This window comes from Oratosquilla oratoria, chromosome 37 (genome assembly GCF_046742065.1).
Source record: "Oratosquilla oratoria isolate Oo_2021 chromosome 37, ASM4674206v1, whole genome shotgun sequence".
NCBI classification, from domain to species: domain Eukaryota; kingdom Metazoa; phylum Arthropoda; class Malacostraca; order Stomatopoda; family Squillidae; genus Oratosquilla; species Oratosquilla oratoria.
The window spans coordinates 30,329,280-30,351,456 of record NC_134813.1 but is presented as its reverse complement, the minus strand read 5'-3'; the positions used below and the strand labels follow the sequence as shown (position 1 = coordinate 30,351,456).

At 39.6% G+C, this 22,177-nt stretch overlaps 1 protein-coding gene across 2 annotated transcripts; it reads right to left on the bottom strand.

The window, feature by feature from the left end:
* Positions 1-6,450: 6,450 nt before the first annotated feature.
* Las (lipoyl synthase, mitochondrial) lies at positions 6,451-21,279 on the bottom strand. 2 transcript variants are annotated; one of them, XM_076175424.1, is made up of 9 exons: positions 21,127-21,279; positions 20,230-20,336; positions 19,473-19,598; positions 16,713-16,829; positions 15,030-15,186; positions 13,062-13,119; positions 10,351-10,509; positions 10,072-10,187; positions 6,451-9,181 (listed from the first exon to the last, which is right to left on the bottom strand). In XM_076175424.1, exons 1-9 carry the CDS (start codon positions 21,200-21,202, stop codon positions 8,940-8,942), a joined length of 1,158 nt encoding a protein of 385 aa, XP_076031539.1. In that variant the 5' UTR covers positions 21,203-21,279; the 3' UTR covers positions 6,451-8,939. The 2 variants fall into 2 exon arrangements, with proteins under 2 accessions (XP_076031539.1, XP_076031538.1); XM_076175423.1 differs by having other exon boundaries at positions 20,230-20,340; positions 21,131-21,277.
* Positions 21,280-22,177: the final 898 nt, after the last annotated feature.

The window sequence follows — 22,177 nt, the reverse complement described above, 5'->3', positions numbered from 1 at the left end:
GTTCCTTTCTTGAGAGACCTATAAGATGGTCCAAGGACCACTACCAGGCTTTGTGGGGCTGCAGGTTCCTAGTTAGATGCAATAATTAATACCATTATTACTGAAGCGGTACTTGATACACATTACTTTACTGTATATCATTATTACTGTACTTGATACAGAATGGAGTGAAGGTTGCACTTGAGAGAATATCAGAAAGAATTTGCCACAGTTTTAATGGTCTTACAGATGCATGACACCCCAAAATATGTAATTTCATTCATTTCAGGTCTCTTATGATCTGCTCATTTCCATTTTAGGATGCTGGACAGCAACAGCTATTTGCAAACATGTAAGCCAGGTATACACCTAAGAATACAATTTGAAAAGGGCATGGGCACTGTGACTACCCTTGCATAAATTCAAATACTAATCTCATACCTAAAGTAAAAAGTCTTAAAAAAGAATATGCGCATTGCAAAATTTCTCTCTACTCAAGAATTACATCTTGTAAGTTTTCCAATTACGTGATGTATCATTGTTTAAACAAGAGTTCAACGTACAAGATTCCCCCATCTATGCTTAAACATAGTGCTTTTTTACAAACTGGTTAAAGGTATGAAAGCCATACTCCGAATTATTATGGCTAGGAGTTCAGCACACTTCTGCATATGATCAAAGAGAGTTCCACTTCTGCAGCTCTGGACACCACAAGTCAGAAATTCAAAATGGCTGTAGCTGATGTGCCGCTCCAGGTGAAATTCTAACTTAATTCTAAATCTATTTCACTTGAAAAGTTGCAAAATGTAGCCCAAACCTATGAACAATAACATTATAATAAGATATATACACAGAGATCCCAAACAATTAAATTGGCATTAAAATGTGCTCTGAAAAGGCAGTGTAATCATGACTGGTTAAAGTTTTCCGAGCTGGGGTTCCATTGCATCCATGGTAGAAAAAAATTCAACAGCCATTCCACTGGAAAGCATCCAAATCAATCACATTACGTTGGGTTAGGTCTGGTTAGGTTAGGTCTGGATAGGATATGTTAGATTAGATCATAACTATAATAGCAAAAACAGTACAACTGATACAATGCTGTATTTGCTGTTATGATCGACTACGAATACATCAGCGACATATTTACACATCCTCAGAAAACTGCTATACTCCTTGCGATGAATTTTCAGAGTACAGCTGCCATACCTATATCCTGTATATTTTTTAAAGGCTTGACTATGCTACTACATTATCATTGGCCCCTCTATTATTATTATTATTATAATGATGATGATAATAATAATAATAATAATATATATAACCTGGATATATTTCTGATGAAAACAGACCTTCTATTAGTAGTACTGTACTACTGGATAGAATATGCAACTAATTGCCTTCCCTCCCCCAAAAAATACCCACTTTTCTCATCCTAAACAATTTTTCTTCAAAGCTCACGTATACATTGAAACATTCATATATATAATAGTTACGTAGTACCGGTTCGTTGTTAATTAATAGATGTTGTCTATTGAATACTTCCCTTGTCTTATCAAAAACTAATCTCCTCAAGTAGATAAATGTAAAATAGACAATGTGCAATAACTATTCATTTACAAAGATATCATACTTACTGGTAAAAGGCTGAACTGCAACTACCGCAGTGCTACCCAATACACCTTCTGCAGAATTGTGCCGTGCACTTCCGTACTGCACCGAACTGGAGCTATTGCGAAATGTAAACAAATGTATTTTATAACACCGGCTATACAACCGATCGTAGAATGAATGTAAATCCTCTTATCGTAAACTTTATTGAACTACTTCTAATTGAAAGACTTTTAGACAAGCGAAGACAGGTCTGAATTTGTATTGAGTCCACACCCATTACAATAATATATGTATAATTTTTTCAATTATTTTTCATGAGTGGGCGAAACATTCATTATTTTATTTTTATACTGCTTTTTATATCCCTGTCTTTAGGCCTCTCTGCATTTCTCCCATTCTTCTTTGTTTTGTGATGCCATTGTATAGTCACTGAGCGTTAATTTTTCTTGCACTATTAGGTTCTTCATTTATTCTATTCTCTTTTTCATGAGGGAGGCTATCTCAGTTGTGAATTTTATATTATATTTTTCATATAATTTCCGGTGATAAGTTTCTTACTTTTTAAATAGATTACGTTCACAAAGCGACGCACTTACCTTATCAGCGTTATTTTCTGGTTCTGATTCCTGTTTCTTCGATAACGTCGCTAACGAAGACCTTTCTCACAAGTTTCTCTTTCACTCGTATCACCTATCAACCCTATTCTAGCAGCTAAGGTTTGTCTGTATTTTTCTTCCACTGTACTTTTATCACTCGCACCTTCTCACCGTTCGCCCTACGTACGCACTGCCCATACGCATCGGCCAACTCCCCGTCAACCCTCCTTTCTACACGATAACCTTTGACCCCGTGCCAGGGTTGCTAACTGCACACCTATACCCATACCACATTCATACCACACACACACCTGATCTCGAGATCAACCTATTCTTCGTCTCCTCCACTTTCTACTTCGTAGTCCTGCAACCATCTTGGAGAACGCCTATTACGCTGCGGTTGTCGAGGCGTCACTCCCCTATCCACTACCGCGTCGTGATTCTCTTTCTCGTTTTCTCCGCCATCCACCACACGACGAAGATCCAGGATATGTCGCGACACTCCATCGACAGAGTTCGCGAATCTACCTCTGTTACGATACCCCTCGTCCATTGCGACGCACTTCCTATCCTTTGACTTTACCCATACTTCCTCCTCCATCTATCCGACGACTTCTCCGAGCTGTGTAATTGCTTCCATTCCCTGCACCACTTCAATTCCTTCTATGAGCGTTCTAATAACAAGCACTCTTACTTGTATCGGAATGCCCTCCACCGTCATTTCAACTTCCTGGTCGTCCTCGCACTTTGTCTCCCTTCCATCAACTGTCATCAGGGCCATATCTCCCTGTCTGAATCCTTTAATCAGGTCAGTCGTTACAATCGTGGTTGAACAGCCAGAATCTATTTGTGCTCTTGCACGTCTTCCTCTCAACCAGACATCTACAATCGGCATACAGTTGGAGAGCGCCCTTAAATTGACTGGGCGACAGCTCGCACAGCAGCCGCCCCCTGTCCGTTTTCCTGCTCGCATTGTTGAGTGATATGTCCAGGTTCTTAGCATTCGTAACAGACAGGCTCCTTCTCTCTACAATGCCCGGGGTGCCCACACATATAACAACGCATCCTAGATGTTCCCCTCCATCCGCTGTGATCACCCCTGGACTCCTGCGTTTTCCCTTTTCTATCACCCAGTGGGCTCTACCACTGACAGGTCTCCCAGGTGAGTCATCGGGATGGCACATCGATCTTTGGCCTTTCGGCAGCTAAAGGCATACCCTTCTGCGTCCTTGTGAGAAGTCCAGCACGGACTATCAACATGTCTATGCTCGCAGACACGGCATTATCTGCTTCCTGTAGCCCAGCGGATACGTGATCTGGAAAGCCATTCACAAACACCATTCTAACTAATTACTCTAAACCTTCGCCTTTGAATGCCAATAGTCCCACTAATCTCCTAATTTCCTTGGGAAAAACGTCCTGTTTGCCAGCCCAGTGCATTTTTTGAGGCTGATTAAACAATTCGAACGCACTCTCAGCGAATGCTTCTTCCAGCCTCTTTTTCAATTTCTCTGGATCGACTTGATCACCATATATATATTTTTTTTTTCTATGTAGATGGCCAATACGTCGACTTCCAAGTTAAGGGCAATATACCTCGCGACGTCGCTGACACCGGTTAATTTTTCCACTAATTCTGCTTTTTTGAGCCATGCGGGGGGGGGTCTCCATTGCCATCAAACGTCTGCCCATATTGAACAGCTCCCTCGTGTTAGTCGCCTTGGCCATGCCTAGATAGTTTGCGTTCACGGAGCGACGTATCACCTTATCCGCGTTATTTCCTGGTTCTTCTGATTCTTGTTTCTTCGCTAACGAAGACTCTTCTCACTAGTTTCTCTTTCACTCGTATCACCTATCAACCCTACTCTAGCTAAGGTTTGTCTGTATTTTTCTTCCACTACACTTTTATTACTCTCACCTTCTTACCATTCACCCCACATACACACTGCCCATACACATCAGCCAATGCCTCGTTAACCCTTATTTCTACACGGTGACCTTTGACCTCGTACCAGGGTTGCCAACTGCACACCCATAATCGTAACACAATCATCATTCACCACATTCAAACCACATATATGGAGTTTTCAATATATGAAGCTTTTCCAGCAACCTTTACTATGGATGGAAATTGAGCTATATTAGAGTTTTCTAAATAGAAGAGAAAGCCCCCTGCCTACAAATAAGTCAGGAAAAGATTCATCTAAGGGCAAAGTTGTTATTGGTAGATAATTTTGAGTTTTATCAAACATTTGATAGAGCTCAAACAAGCAAAACATTGTACCAACAAAGCCTACATCCTCACATGGTACTTTTCCTGGCTTAGAGGGGGTTTACACGGTCTAACGGTTCGACAGACACGTGTTTAAAGTGATGTGTGAACGGGGTATTTGGGGTTTAACCAACGTGTTCGACAACCAAATACCCCGTTCACATGTTCAAACATCACTTTAAACACGTGTCTGTCGAACCGTTAGACCATGTAAACCCCCTCTAACGTGTGAATGGGGTATTTGGTTGTCGAACACGTTGGTTAAACACCAAATACCCCGTTCACACATCACTTTAAACACGTGTCTGTCGAACCGTTAGACCGTGTAAACCCCCTCTTAGTCTCCTAAATCCTTTCCTATTTCTTCTGTGTTGTTCAGCCATTTTTTCTATACAGGTCTCCTGTGCTATACAATATACCAGTGCACATTTCACATATATAATTACTCTATATGAATATCCTTATGTCACTATAAATTTGTCCCATTTCACTTTTTTGATTATTTTCAAAGATGATTTCCAGCTTTTTCATGACCATTGCTGCCTTTCAACCTCTCACCTTTCAGTTGACACTGCTTGCTATACAATCAGTTGCTATTCAATTCGGTTTTCAGGAACATAACCCAATCATATACAGTGAGGGAGGCCTGCATGTCTTCTATATGGGTGGGTTGAACTTTTTCTGGTACTTTTATGCTAATCTTTACTGGAACATGGTCTGAGGTGTGGAAGTGTGATCTCAGATGCACCCAAGTCCTTTTATATTCTATGAGAATTATATTTTCTTTTCCTCAAATTTCATAAATTGTTATGTGAGTAGTACGAGGTAAAGGTGGGATTACAACAGGGCTGTATCATGTCACCATGGCTGTTCAACGGGTACATGGATGGGGTGGTATGGGAGGTAAGTGTGTAGGTAACGGGTAGGGGATTGAAGATGGTTAGAGATAGTGAAGAAGAGTGGGAGGTGAGCCAATTGTTGTTTGAGGATGACACTGCACTTGTGGCAGGACCAGAGGAGGGATTAAGGCAGTTAGTGACCGAGTTTGGTAAGGTAAGCATTAAGAAATAGTCGAAGGTAAATGTGGGTAAAAGTAAGGTGACGAGATGTACAAGGGGAGGATGGCAGCAACTTGGAACCAAGTCTTAAAGGGGAGAGGCTGGAGGAAGTGGATAGGTTTAGGTACTTAGGGTCATATGTGGCTGGAAAGGGAGGAGTGGAGGTAGAGGTAAACTGTAGATTGAGAGAAGCAAATTTATGTCTTGAGGGATTGAAAAGTGTTACGAGAAATAGGCATCTGGGATTGTTATATATAAAGAGAAGATCATATGAAGGAATGATTGTGTTTACAATACTGTATGGGTCAGAAACTTGGGAGTTTAAAAGAAATAGAGATAAGTTTAAATGTGAGATGAAGTATCTGAGATGTATGTTAGGGGTTACAAGGTTGGATAGTGAGAAATGAGTTGAGGCAGAGGGTAGGGGTAGAAAGGGAACTGGTAGATAATGCTGATGGAAGATTATTGAGATGGTTTGGGCACATGGAAAGAACGAGTGAAGAAAGATTAGAAATAGAAGTACCGAAAGTAGTGGTGGATGAACTCAAGTGATGACTGAGGATGAGATGGATGGATGGGGTGAAATGGGCTCTGAGCAAGAGTAATGTCTGTTGAGCAAGGAGGGGAGAAGGCAGGGGATCAGGGTAAGTGAAGGATGGCAGCCTGAAGGGATTTCTTCCGTCTTCTCCATTTTCTGCATGAGGGGATGGAGGAGTGGGGGAGGTCACCTCATTAATGAAGGAGCCCTGCTGTGGATGTGCTGTATCTCATGAATCATTTCTGACCTAGGCAGGAGACAAGGATGACCCTTCATCCACAAGGAGCTCAGATGAAGGGGGAAGTGGGTGCATGCCTTTGACTTGGGTACCTCCCCTATAAGGGGGAAGAACTCCTTGGTATATAGATTCTCTTTGGATAATGATTGAATCTGTTGTGTACTCTATTTAATTTTATACATTTGAATGCTGGTATTTCCAACCACATACAACCAACTACAAAATAAAAATCTCTGAATTGTGTAACAAGGTGACACTGGTTAAGAAAAAATAAAAATAAATAAATAAATAAATTAAGTCTAAACAAAGTTTTGGCATGGACAAGAAGCTTGGTTTTACAATCAACCTTTTCAATCCTCCGAGAGTAAAGACATCTCAGGAACATCCAAGAATATAACTTCTGACATAAAAACTCAAATAGTAGTTTCTGGATTCATATATTACTACATTCAAAAATATCTTTTCCTTATATTCATACACATTTTATTTGGCAAATATTTTCACTCCTGTTCGGTTTACTAGATAAGACTAGGATGGATTATTCTTCAACATTAATAAACTGTGTCTTGCTGCACTGCTTCTGACCCAAGTCAGTGGGTGGATACAGGGATGACCTGTCATCCACAAGTAGCTAAGATGAGAGGGAGGAAAGGGTGGTGGTGGGGAGTGGAATGAGTAGGAGAAGGTATACGTCGTTTGACTCTGGCTACCTCCCTGGTAAGGAGGTATATATTTGGTATATAGATAGAGGAAGAAACTAAATTGTGATGTTCAATATAGCATTCACTCAATGAAGCCAACAGCCCTCAATTCTTGTAACCCATATATTTTCCTCCTCCAACTGAAACCACAAACCTGTAATGACAAGGGAATCAATACCAAAGATTGTGCATTTATTTGAGTCTTAGACTGAAATAAGAACATATGAATGAAGGAGACTGCAAAAAACCATAAGGCATATAATAGGCAGTTCCTATCTTCCCTTAAAACAACCAATTATCTCAGCACTCACTATATTGTTACCAAGTCTATTCCATTCATCAAACATTCTGTGGGTAAACGAGTTCTTGCCTATTTCCTTCTTAAATCTAAATTTGCCCAATTTATATCCAATACTACAAGTCCTGCCCTACTGTCTTAATATGATGACCCTGCCTGCATCACCCTTGTTAAAGCCCTTGCCCCATTTGAATACCTTTATTAAATCACCCGACACTCTTTACATTTCCTGAGAACATAAGTAATGGTGCCTAAGCTTGCCTTCATATGGTAAATTTCTAAGTCTTTGTATCATTTTGGCCATTCTCCTCGGTATTGATTCTAGTGAATCAATATCTGCTCTATAGGACAGAGACCTCAAATGTACTGCATAGTCAAAGATGAGTCTACTGCCAGGTAGAATTTAATGATTAATTCTGTACTTTTGTTTGAAACTGGATGTACAAGTGTTGATAAAAATGTAAACTTTACAGCATTTCTGATCCACAATTGTAAAGAGCCTTTAATATCTCCAGTGCTTTATTCACGACTTCTCCATGACAAGCTAAGACAAGAGGGAGGAAAGAATGGTGGATGGGAGTGGAATAGGTGGAAGTGGATACTTGCATTTTGATTTGGCTACCTCCCTTATAAGGGGGGAAAAGTCCTTGGTATATAGATAGACTTCATTTATTCAAATGACCTTATATACAAAATATATTCATCCTTACATATACTAATGGCTTTTTCCCCCTTACAAGGGAGGTATCCAAAAAACAAAGGCATTAAATCCACTCCCACCCATTCCATCCCCACCCTCCCTCTCTCTTATCTTGGCTCCTTGGATTACGGGTTATGACTGCATCTCACCCACTGCCCTGGGTCAGAAGCAGTGTTGCAAGACACAGCACATCCACAGCAAGGCCGCTTCATTAAATCAGCGACCCCCACCCTCTCCGTCCCCTCGTGCAGAAAAAAAAAATATTGGGAGAAATCCCTTCAGGCTGCATCAAATTATTTTTTTACACATACTCCCTCACCCTCATCCCCCACCCACTCCCTTTCATGCATCTCAGCATCATCCATATACAACCATTCTCCATTCACCCTAATCTTCTGTATTCTCCAGTCCTTCCCCAACACCTTCTTTCCCAATGCTCCTTTTACCCCATCCATCCATCTCATCCTTGGTCACCCCCTCATATTCACTCCTTCTACCTCTGCCTTCCACACCTCTTTTACTAATCTTTCTTTACTCATTCTTTCCATGTGTCTAAAACATCCTAATACTCTCTCACCTACCCTATCACCTAATTCCCTTTTCATTTCCGTTCTCCTCCTCACCTCCTCGTTTCTCACTCTATCCAGCCTGGTAACCCCAATCATACTTCTCAGACACCTCATCTCAAACACATTCATACTCCTCTTTCATGTTCCATGTTTCTGCCCCATACAGTGCTCTCCGCACAATCATTTCATCATACAATCTCCTTTAACATCCATTCCCAAATGTCTATTCCCCTTTATATTTTTAATCCCCCAAGGCAATTACTCAAATCCATACATAAAATATAAGAAAATAAGAATCTAACAATAGATAAAACTGATTAGTATATGAACTCCACTTAAAGTTATCTTTTCATGTCTTTCATTAAATAGTAGATGATCACTCTTCATCGCTCTTTTTCCTCTTTTCATGCAGCAGACTCTTCAGGAAGAACTCTCCTGCTCTGTAGGAGGATCTGACAAGAGCACCACTAGCTGTATACGTGAAGCCCAACTCATTGCCAACGTCTTCCCAGTGTTTGTATTTATCCGGGGTGATGTATTCAACAACCTTCAGGTGACGTTTTGTAGGTTGCATGTACTGCCCAAGAGTGACACAGTCGACGCCAGACGTACGTAAATCTGGGGGGGGGGGGAATGTAGACAAAAAGAAAATTTAGCATCCTTTACAATAGTACCACACAAGTAGGTATGCAGACCAGTTCCTACAACTATGGAAAGATGCTGTAAAAACATGTAGTCAATATGTAGAATTGCATGTGACTGACAGAACATTATAGCTTGTTTCTAAGTTATATCATCCCTTCATCCATTCACAATCTCCCTTTATTTACTCCTATGTTTTGCACTCTCTCTTTCCTGTCCAAGAGACAATCCATGTGCAATCCACTTTCATCCAAGTCATCCACCTCATTCCTGATCTCCCTTTCAACCTTGTTTCTTCCACTTCTGTTTTCCATATCTTTTATGTTAACTGTGATGAAAAAGATCAGCCAAATAATATTATTATTACAGTACTACCTCTCATTAATGGATGTTAATTAGTTGTGTTTGAGGTGTTTTTGGTGCTGTTGTTTAGTGCTATGCAATCACTATGCCACCCAAAAACCACTCCAAATCAACGGATTATTCACATCAACGGACACCGTTACCCCCTTTTAGTCTGTTAATGAGAGGTAGTACTGTATTAATTATTATCATTATTATATATATATATATTTTTTTGTCTTTGCTTATTCATTCTTCTCATCCGTCCAAACCACCCCAGCACTCTGATTAACTTAAACCATCCCCATTCTCTGCACATTTTCATTCTTCACACATTTCTCATTTCCATACATTCTTGTAACACCTAATATACTTCTCACACACTTCATCTTAAAACACTTCCTTTCTGTCTACGTTATATTCTAAACCTCTGCTTTCAACAGTATCATGGGTGCAATCACTCCTTAATATAAACTTTTCTTTGTATCCCTCACCAAATAGCTGTTTTTTATAACAAAACTTACCTTTCATGGTTTGAAGAACTTGCTCATCTGTCTCACCTAAACCCAACATGATGGATGACTTTGTTATCAAATCCTGTTTCGCCTTTTTGGCATGTTCTAGGGCAGCTAAAGATTGCCTGAAAAAAAAAAAAAATAAATAAATAAATAAATAAATAAAACATAATTAGAATAGAACATATATAATAAAAAAAATTATTTCAAACAAACTACTAACTGAGAAGTTTACCATATTTCGAAAAAAAAAAAAAGGCAAACCACAAAACCATGAAATCAAATCACCTGTACTTCGCTCTCGGATCTCTCACCAGCCAGGTAAGCTCCTCCACTGTTTCTATATTGTGTGCATAGACATCTAATCCAGAACTGGCAACCATCTCTACACAATCTTCCTTCCCACTGAAGTCTGGCACTAAGCATTCCACCAGAATTTCTGGATTTCTGCAACAAATACGAAGTTTGCTGCAAACGGTACATACTTATGCTTGGACTCAGCCCCCCTCCCCCCTTGAAGGGGAAAGGGCCTTTGATATACACACATCCCAATATAGGGTACAGTCTGATCAAATTTTATGCAGTCAATATTTGAGGGACCTTAAGGTGGTATTCTTAAACAAAATTATTTCCTTCGATAAATCTTATATAAATCCTTGGAAAGGAAAGATTTATATAAGGAAAGATTTTTTCTAAGAATACCACCATAAGATTCCTATGGTGGTATTCTTAAAAAAAAAAAAAAACTTTCCTTATATAAATCTTTCCCTTCCAAGGATTTATATAACATTTATCAAAGGAAACAACTTTTTATTTTAAAGAATACCAACATAAGTGACATCCTTATAGAGCAAGTCATGCAGCATTCTTTTATGATTGGGGATAAATAAGTCTCCACTCACTCTTAACTTCTACCACTGTTCTGGAACACTCCTTAAATCACTCCTTAAACCCAGACCTGGCAACTCTCTCTACACAAGTTTCCACTATGTGAAAAACTTGCAGTCCCACACGGGCTGACAACAGTCTTTGAGCCCTCTCAGATGCTTTGGACTGTTGTCTTTGTTGTATTAGTGTATTTACCTAGTTGTATCTTACAGGAAGGGGAGCTATGCTCATGGTGTCATGCCTCTGTATCTCACAATGTCTAAATTCCTGTTTCTGTGACACCAGCTGAAAGTGGTTGGGAGAGGAGAACAGGTGCTAGTTGTCAGCTCTGCACGTGAAGAACTTTATGAGATACAGGTGGAATTGACAGAGAGAGATCTTGATCCTAGTTCAGAGAGAGTATGAACCCCATGGGGATGCATATCCTGGTGAAGGTGAGGGTGATGGATTTTGAAAACAGGTAGTTTCACTGTCCATCTTGCGGGACTACCACATGCAGGCACCCATCATTGGTCCCAAAATGGATGAAGAAATGACCGAGCCTACAGGGACATTCTTGTCTGCTCCATAATTTTTTTAACCTATTCGTTATGGTGATGCCCACCTGGGTGTCATGAGGAGCAAGTGCACAAGGATGCCGGCATTGGCATCTTGATTATATATATATTTTTTGCAGTTGCACATGAGTTACCCCCGGATTCTGTGAATTGGTTTGATCACATTTTCTGTGTTTATTATTACTCAAGAGTAAATGAGAATGAGTAATACAGCAGCGACTTTATATTTTATAATGCAAGTAGTGTGATGAATTGTACGTTTGGCAGCTGATGCTGCACACAAGAATTTGTGGATGAGGAGGATGTCACCACATAATAAAGTGTTGGGTGCGAATCACCTCTGGTCATTGGGCCTATTGTGGAGGTGCTGTGTCTCACTGTATTATCTTTAACCTAGCAGTGTGGCAGGGGCCAGGAATAACCATGAGGTGCTAAGATGGGAGGGAGAATCAATGGGTTTTGGATGGGTGTGTAGTGGGCATTTAGGAAGCTCACTGGCTGAGCGGGTTAGGGCATCGTTGCTTGTGGCGAAGGTCAAGGGGATGGCGGTTCAAATCCTGCGACCAGCAAAGTTGAACCAAGGCCATGGTTCATTAAATTCCAAGCTACAAAGTCTTCTGTGAGGAGCACCGTCCTAGCCTTCCAATAGGAGGGGGGAGTTTGTGACGTTCAACCATATTGTGTGGTGGGTACTTGCTTTGACTCAGTACCCCCCATCCACCTTACATGGGTAAGTTGGTTTGCATTTCTTTGTCAGGTACAAATGATGGGTGCTTACATTAGGTGGTTTTGCAAGATAAATGCTGGAGAGAATTACTTCCCCATCACTCATCTTCAAATACCATCAAAACCCTGATCTCTATATAGAAGCTCAGTAGTGAGGGGCTGGCCTTTGGTCTCTGGACCAGGTTCAAGATCTCACACTATCACCTTTAATTATATTTCCTCCACTTGTAAGGAGATGGAATGGGTGAGAATGATTTCATGCTTTTTTCTTTTTGGCTACCTGGGAATTATTTTATGCCTCTTTCTTTTTGGCTACCTCCCTTGTAAGGGGGGAAAAAGCCTTGGTATATGTATATGTATGTATGTAAGGAGAGCTAACAGATGATGACTGCTCCCCTCTTCTTCCTACTAGCTGTTGAAACCGAAACAGATCACACTAATACAACACAGATAACAAGTCCAATATTTCTTCCCAAATCCATGGGTTTTCAATCAGTGAAACACTTATCACCATTATTCTAATTTCTTTGCCTTAACCATTTCAGTATGATGACACCTACACGGGTGTCACGACGCATGAGTGGGTACACGGCGATGCCGGCATCAGTGTCTTGATTATATATATTTTGTAGTTGTACATGAGTTAGCCTCAGATTCTGTGAACTGATTTAGCCACATTTTCTGTGTTTATTACTACTCTGAGTAAAAGAGAACAAGTAATACAGCTGTGACTTTATATTCTATAATGCAAGTAGTGTGATGCATCATATATATGGCAACCGATGCTGTGTAAGAATTTGACTTTACTTAAGTGGTTAATGGTCTTACCTCCTTTTCAGTTCTTTGACTGTCTCCGCAAAATGAGCAGCTCCTCCATCTGCCATATCTGAAAAAAACACAAGCAAGGAAGAGTTTAAATGTGTTTGAGATGAAATGCCTGAAAAGTATGGTAGGGGTTACTAGGCTGTATAGAGTAAGAAACAAGGAGGTGAGGTAGAGAGCAGGAGTGGAAAGGGAGTAGGGAGATAGGGTTGATGAAAGAGTGTTGGGATGGTTTGGACACATGGAAAGAATGAGTGAAGATTAGTAAAAGGTGTGTGGAAGGCAGATGTGGAAGGAGTGAACATGAGGGGGCAACCAAGGATGAGATGGATGGATGGGGTAAAAGGGGTGCTAGGAAAGAGAAGAATGTCTGTTGAGGAAGGAATGGAGATGACAGAAGATAGGGGTGAGTAGAGAATGGTTGTGTATGGTTGATGCTGTGATGCATGGAAGGGAGTGGGTGGGGATGGGGGGGGGCAGTGAGGGAAGAATGTCTGTTGAGGAAGGAATGGAGATGACAGAAGATAGGGGTGAGTAGAGAATGGTTGTGTATGGATGATGCTGTGATGCATGGAAGGGAGTGGGTGGAGATGGGGGGGGCAGTGAGGGAGTATGTGTGAATGATATTTTGATGCAGCCTGAAGGGATTGCTCCCCGTCTTCTCTTTTTCTGCATGAGGGGACAGAGAGAGGGGTTGCCAAATAAATGAAGCAGCCTTGCTGTGGATGTACAGTGTCTTATTACATTGCCTCTGACCCAGGGCAATGGGCAAGATGCAGGGATGACCCATCATCTAGGAGTAACCAAGAAAAGAGGGAGGGAGGGATGGTGAATGGGAGTGGAGTATGTGGGGATGAAATGGGTGGGGGTGGATTTATGCATTTGACTTCGGCTACCTCACTTGTAAGGTGGAAAAAGCCTTTGGTATATGTATGAATGTATGTATATGTATGTATGTATATACTAAGTGGCTTCTCTCTGGAAAATATTAACAGAGGTTTTCTACATATTATAAGGGAAAAAAGGTCTTTGGTATTATCTTTTAATGTCAGATGATTTCATTTAATCTCTTCAATACGATAATGTCTACATAGGTGTCACGAGGCATAAGTGGGTATACATGGATGCAGGTGTCAGCGTCTTGATTATATTTATTTTGTAGTTGTGGCTAAGTTACCCCCTTATTCTGTGAACTGGTTTGATTATATTTTCTGTGTTTATTATTACTCAGAGTGATAGAAAATGAGTAATATAGCAATGACTTTATATTCTATAATGCAAGTAATGTACATGAGGCATCCAATGCTGCGTGCGATAATTTGACTCGTATTGAAGAGGCTAAGGAAGGGCACACCCGAGACAAATGTATCTGTTTTTCCCACAACTAATTAAATCTCTCAGTCATTAACCTCAACAAGAACTTATGTAACTATGAAATAATTTTTACTTCTTTTTAAGTGGGGTGACCAAATCAACACAAATACCCATTTTATACAAATTAAAACCCATTTTGTGTCCCTCCCATCTAATCACCTTATGTATGAAAGGTTACCCCAGTTCCCTGTCACACTGCCTGGGTCTGAGGCAATAGAACAAGATCAGGGCCCTGACATGGGTAAGTGCCGCCCCGGGATGAGTCAAAAAAGTGTCCCCCCCCTCACACACACACACACACCACCAGTACCACTACCTTCCCCATCTGATGGTCACTAGCACGATTCACATGTAACATTCATCCACAAAACAACGTTTATACACATCATTCATACACACAACTCATGATAAATAAACCATGCATTAAAAGTACATTAGGGGGAACTTGCCTTACCTTCTTTTCACCAAAAGTGCCACCCCCCCCCAAAAAAAGGGGACACCCTGGGGCATTGCTCCCCCTCTGCCCCTCCCCTTGTCGAGGCCTTGAGCAAGAGTCCTCAGTATAAAGGACATCTTGATTTTTGAGTAAATAAAACTTACCATCTCTGTCCACGGAAGTTAGTACGACGTAGTCCAGTCCCCACTCCGCAATAGCTTCTGCAGTATTCTTCGGTTCCTCGGGGTCTACGGGAGGAGGTCGTCTTGCTGTCTTCACTGAACAGAACCTACAGCCTCTGGTACATGTGTCTCCCATCAACTGTAAAGAATGAGGATTTTTATTTTCTATTTTATTGGGGATTTTTTGGCATCAGAACATCTATGGTCATTGATGCCACTATTAATTAGATAAAATATTTTTATTTCTATATTGTTATAGAGAGTAGGTACTATACCTTAGAAATATATATTTTAAAACAATGAACATTTTAACAGAGATATATATTCAAACTTTTATATTTAACTTATAAATTATCATTTATAAAGAATGAGGAAATGAATGATATATGTATACATACATCTATCTCAAAAGCCTTACAAGGAGAGGTGACCAAGTCAATGTACACAACCACATTATAAGCATATAAAATCCAATCATCAACCTTCCTCTCATCACGGCAGCACCTTAGATCAAAAGCAACAGAGCCAAGCCCAACAGCTGGAATAGGTTTTCCCCCACTGCTTCATTGTATGGCAACCACCACTCCACTCACATCCACTCAGAACATTTTACTAATCATTTAAGAACATCCTTTCACCCAATTCACTCCTATTTCTAACACTTCACTGCTGAGCAGAATCTAGGTGCATCCAAAGTGCCCTTCACCCCATCTACCAATCTCATTCTTAGTCTTTCTCTTGAGCTCACTTCATCCATTTTTATTTCCCACATTTTCTTTGTCTTTTCTCTTTCATTCTTTCCATATGCCTAAACCACAACAGTACTTTCTGATCTATCCTAACCATCAGTTCCCTTCCCATCCCTGTTCTTTGCCCCAACTCTTGCAGTCTCCTTCATTCTTATGTTATGTTAACTCCACATTTCTTACTCTCTTCAGTCTTGTAACACACCCCATACTTCTAAAACACTTCATCTTAAAAATATTCAATCTCTTCCTTTCCATTCTCCATTTCATTTCAAGTCTGCTCATAGGCACAATCACATCTTCAAATACCTTTTTTCATAACCCTTTTCATTCCATCCCGATATTTATGCATTGCCTCTTTTATTCTATCATTCACCTCTACATGTGACACCTGAGAATTTCCACTTCCTCTAGCTTCTCAACATTCACACTCACTTAGAAGAAAGTATAACCTCTATATTTTGGCTAATAGCTATAGCCCTCTTCAGGAAAGTATTAGCTATTAGCTAAAATATAGAAGTTAATAGCTATAGCCCTCTTCAGGGAAGTATTAGCTATTAGCCGAAATAGAGAAGTTATATTTTCTTCTAAGTTTTCTTTTATTCTGACTGTGGGTTCTTTGTGATTATTCACACTCACATTCAACCAGTCACTATCATCCTTCACCTCATCACATTTGTTCACATTCATTTGTAACTTGGACCATTGCCGATGACCGGTACCTGCTTGTGACGCTCCTGCAGGATGAACAGAATGGCTGCCTATTTTAAAAACCCATCAGCACCCCCAGTTGCAGCACTGAGGGGCTGACACTTAATCCCCAGTCTGGATAACAACATTATCTTACTCTATTACTTTCTAACCACAACTATAAAAGAATTTATCATGTACAATCTCAACACATAATGAAAGAACTAACCATAATGGTGGCAGTTGAAACATTATCCTTATTTCCTCCCCAACATTCACCAATATTTGGGCAGCGAGCTTCCTCACACACAGTGTGCAGCTTCAGTCCTCGCAAATCATTTTTCAACTGCAATAGGCAATAAATAAACAGAAATAAGTAAATATATACTGTATATATTCCCCCTTATAAGGGAGGTAGCCAAAAAACAAAGGCATAAAAACCACTCCCACCCATTCCATTCCTAACATACTCCACTCCCCTCCACACTCTTTCCATATAAACATAAAGGTTGATGATCTGCAAGATGAACATCACAGAAAGTCATCTCCCTGTCACTCATCCTCAAAACCCATCAAATTCCTCAAGACTGAAACTCAGTCTTTGGACTGCCCAGGATTCTATCACTTCAACTGTATTTCTTCCATTCTATCACATGAGGACAACTAACAAAAGATGACTACTCCTTCCTCCTATTACTCTAAGCAAGTGACAGAAACATTCCCACATTAATACATCACAGTCCAACATAGAGAGATCTATGTGATAGCCTAAGGACCACTGGAAGCTACTGTGGGGCAGTGAGTTTCCAGGAAGTTTAACATGAGGCAACAAATATTATTATCATTTAAATCATCAAGTGAGCATGTGAAGAATGGTTGAAATGGTAGAATGTGGAAGCATATGAGAAGTACAGATGAAAGCAAAACACAAGGTGATGGAGAACAAGAGGAGAATGGGTGCAAGGAAGGGTAGTTTTTTTTTTATGGAATCTTAAAAAATAAAAAGATTTTTTGGCAGAAAGTAAAGAGTGGCAGGAAGAAAGTCAGGTATAGAGAAGGTAAATAATGACAATGATTATGGAAGTGAAGGTGGTAACGGGTTGATGAGTAGAGTATTTTGAGGACTTGTTGAATATACAGGGTAATGATATGGCTATTGGAAAAGAGGAAATACAGAGTATTTAAAAAGATGAAAGCAAGTGAGACACCTGGGTACGATGGTTGTCATGTGGAGAAATGGACACAAGTGATGTACTCCCAAATAACAATTTATCTCATACTTGAGTTTTGTCCAAACAAGATTTTGTGTTTTAATTTACAACACTGCTTCTGACCCAGGGCAGTGGACAAGACCCAGGGATGACCCATCATCCAGGAGGTGCTAAGATAAGAGGGAGGGAAGAGGGTGGAGGGGAGTGGAGTGTGATAGAGATGGAATGGGTGGGAGTGGTTTCTATGCCTTTGTTTTTTGGCTACTTCCCTTATAAGGGGGAAAAAAAGCCTTTGGTATATGTATGGTATATGTAATTTGTGTACTGTAAAACTATTCATTGTGAAATTTTTGGCTACCTTCCTTATAAAGGGGAAAAAGTTCTTGGCATACAGATAGAAAATTTTAGACCTATTATGAATTAAGGTTTGGTTTTGCTGTGTTGCTTAAGCCAAGCAGTAGACAAGTGTCAGGGAAGATTGATTGATTTATGAAATTTTTGGCTTGAAGGCCAAGCGCCAGAGCCAGTAGGCCATTTAGCACGAGACAGGGATGACCCTGCATCCACAAGGAGTTAACCACTTCCGTACGGTGATGCTACGTAGGCATCATGAGGTGTGAGTGGGTACACAAGGATGCCAGCGGCGGCATCTTGATTATATATATATTTTTTGTAGTTGTACATGAGTTACCCCCAGATTCTGTGAACTGGTTTGATCACATTTACTGTGTTTATTATTACTCAGAGTAAAAGAGAATGAGTAATACAGCAGTGACTTTATATTTTATAACGGGAGTAGTGTGATGCAAATTACATATGGCAGCCGATGCTACAAACGAGAATTTGTGTCGTACTGAAGTGGTTAAGAGGAGAGAGAAACAAATGCATGTTGAATGGAAGTGGAGTGGGTGCATGCCTTGATTGGCTACCTCCCTTATAAGGGGGAAAAGGCCCTTGATATATAGATGGACATATGTGAAGCATGTAGTTCCCTATCACAATGTTTATTACACAATATTGATTTCCAGCAGAGCAGGCTCCCAGCCTTCAACAACTTTATCAGAAATCCCTTCAGTCAGAGTTTTAAGAACCTCAGTCATCTACTTTTTGCTGAGAAAAAGGATTGTGGTACTCCCCAAGGCAGTCGTAGCTCCTCTTGGGGATCGGTGCCACCTGTGTAGAGCCGGTGGCCAGGGCTGGTTGCCGCCGTTTGGCCCCCAACTCTTGGGGTTGGGGGGTGGTCCCACAATGTAGATGCTGCGGCTACAGGACCAGAAGAGGCTGGATGACCGCATTGTGAACAGCTACCCAGGATGTAACATTTCACCCCATACCATACAACACATAATGGAAGACTGCATTATACGCAATCATGCACGCAAACAACACAACATACACTCTATAAAGGATTTGTGGGAAAACCCAGTTTCGGCTATGGCATTCCTTGGGGAGACAGGACTGCTTAGACAGACAGTCTAGGGAACGACAACAACAACAACAACTTTTTGCTGAAAACCAACACGCAAAAATCAAGAATCCTTAGGATTGCTGACTTTTTTGTTTGTATACTAAACCATTAATGTACTGTATTCCTAAGTTAAAGTATTAAATAAAAATTTGCAACAACTGTACATACTCCATGGTGGCTACCAATAATATACAAAATAAAAAAAAATTAATAATAAATAAATAAAATCTAGGGCAATTTACCAGGGAGACAATAAACTACTATGCTGAAGGTGATTTCCCTGTATTTTGAGGGAAAAAGAAAGACGTACCTTGTGAAAATTCTTGCCAACTGGTATCTCCCTTTTAAGCCATGGTGGCAGTCTAAGTCTCTCCCTCTCATGTGGTTCTCTCTTGAGCTTGCCTGAATACTCAGCCCATGATGTCTCACCTGTCACCTATAAGAAGATCCAAATACATCTATATTTAATTACTTCAGCCTATAACACTTATTTTTCATTATTATTTAGATTTATCAAAATTCTCAAATATTATCCTATAAAGAGTAATGTGTTGTCTGAATTATGGCTTCACATCCTTACATCTCAGAGGTATCAGTATGAAAATGAAAGCTTTAGCTTCAGTTTTGGAATATGCTTAACAAAAACAGTGCCATCTCATCCATTGTGCACATAATCAACTCTATGTAAACTTGTACCGTGTATATACTCTAAGTTTTATATTTTCTAATAAACTTTTGCATTGTATCATTGTCAGTGTACTACTGCTATTGAAATAAACCTTTTATTATTATTATTATTATTATCATTACATACTGAACTGTTAAATCTCACTGGATTTAGATTTCTAATTTATTACATTTTTCTTAATGTACTGTGTTCTTCAGCATGATTTACTCAAGTGACATAGTTTATCATCTACAGTGCTTCAGTAAAACTATGTTCAGACTTCAGAAATACTTTAAATCATAGATTTCATTACTAGTTTAGACCAAAATATCCAAATTGCAACCATATAGCAACTATTCGACATACAATACTTAGTTGACATGACTGTCATTACCATTACCTCGCCAGATATGAAATCTCCAAGTGATGGTCCTTCGGCAATCTTTTTCTTCTTTCCCTCGGACAAAATGCTGCCATGGCATACTGGGTTGCTTGCTGACCATTTTACTACCTATGAACCAATACCAATAAAGAATTACAGTACTTAAAACTATTAACAACTGCAGCCTTAATGGGTAGCATTCCAGAATCACACAAACATGGATATTGAATGTAAAATTTACAATGTCCAATAGTTCCTAATAAAATACATCAACAGAAAAAATAAACCTCTAAAATGCAAAAACAAAATAAGTGATTTATGTTGTTTGGTACTTGAATAATACCCTAGAATAAAAAGACTGAAATATTAACAGTCACTTATCATCACATTCACTTTCACAGCACCAATGGTGTGAAAGTATTTTGAAGGCATGCAACTTCTAACAGGAAAATTTCGGAACAAGTTTCATATTAGTTCAAAGGATTTTATAACTGTTATACAAACTACACACCTAAAAAGCAAATATTATTCATTTACGTTACACATCTACATACATTCGATTAATATCCGCTGGTTGAGCGAGTGATATAATTCTATAATCTATTACTCAACTCCTAATTAGAAACTTTCTGATCAATCATTATCATGTTAGTTCAAAGGATTTTATAAGTGTTATACAACCCCTACACATACAGAGCAAATGTTATTGATCTATCTGTATCATCTAGATACATTCCACTTGATATCCACTATTCTAACGAGTGATACGATTTTATTTCAATTACATATTCGTGGTCAACAAATCATGCAATCCATTTGAAGTGTCATAATTGTAACTATAGTACACAATAATAACCTTCAAAATATTTACATTATAGTTACAGTCTTACTATACCTCTAATCATGTTTCACTACTTACATTGACATTTCCTCTTAATATACTCGAGGAAATAATGGGAAAGCTGCGAAGCGACAGCACTCCACTAACCATCTTTGTTATGGTTCAGACCCATTTTCTATTCGCGTTTTCTTTATTAGCTATTAGGATAACACTCACTAGTACTAGATTACGTAGCCCCGGTCTACTCTAAACTCCTGTTTGCTCGTTTCTCTAACAAACCTAATTATCGTGATCGTTACGGTAATCGATCCGCACAGTTCATAAAAATTGAAACAAACTATGCCATGAAAAAACATTTTATTGTGTTGGGAAATCCCTTGCGGAAAAACGAATTTGTACGCTTCGCTACACTGTTCATTTATTTTATGAAAAATACCTACATTTATCGGCTATTTTGACGGGATCCGACTGGATTTAACTTTTTAAAATACCATCCACTAAATACGGCTGCTATGGATTCTGCTCCCTCATATGTGAGCAGTAATTTTACATTATCGGCTGAGAACCGAACCCGGAACAGTCAAGAGCAGTGTGGCCACTCCTTGGCTTTTTTCCCAATATCTTGGCATTTTTGCCATCAACTTGGAAACTTGGAAATAAACTATAAAAAATGAACAAATCTTGGATTTTTTCGCCAAATTGTAGACAATTGCTTAAAATGTTAGTTTGATAATAGAATATTCTCTTTGCCACTTAATAAAGTATGAGGTACACTATGTTAACAACAGAGGACAAATTAAGTTTTAAATTTTAATTCATGAGATTGTTGAAAAGTTAAGGCTGGAAACCACGACTTGCCAACTAAGTTGTCTTCTATGAGTTGACGCTTCCATAACACGTTTAATACGTTTGAGACGTTTCTCTCCCAGTCCGCCAGTCCTCCCTAGCTCATAAGTCGTGCGTGTGTGGTATGTGAGACCTGTTGATAGTTATTCAACCCTACATGATTTAATTAGAAATCATTATGAGTGACTCTGAAGAACCAGGGTATAGTGGTGATATACCCCACCAAAGAGAAAAGCGAAAGTGACGTGGTATCAGCAGGCATTTAGAAAGGAATGGATG

What these genes read in the sequence shown, in the direction of transcription:
- Las (XM_076175424.1), bottom strand. Translation starts at nt 21,202, where the DNA reads ATGGTTAGTGGAGTGCTGTCGCTTCGCAGCTTTCCCATTATTTCCTCG. An exon ending in GAGATTTCATATCTGGCGAG is followed by an intron (nt 19,599 to 20,229) that starts GTAATGGTAATG and finishes ATCTTCTTATAG; the next exon opens with GTGACAGGTGAGACATCATG. An exon ending in TTGGCAAGAATTTTCACAAG is followed by an intron (nt 16,830 to 19,472) that starts GTACGTCTTTCT and finishes TGCCTATTGCAG; the next exon opens with TTGAAAAATGATTTGCGAGG.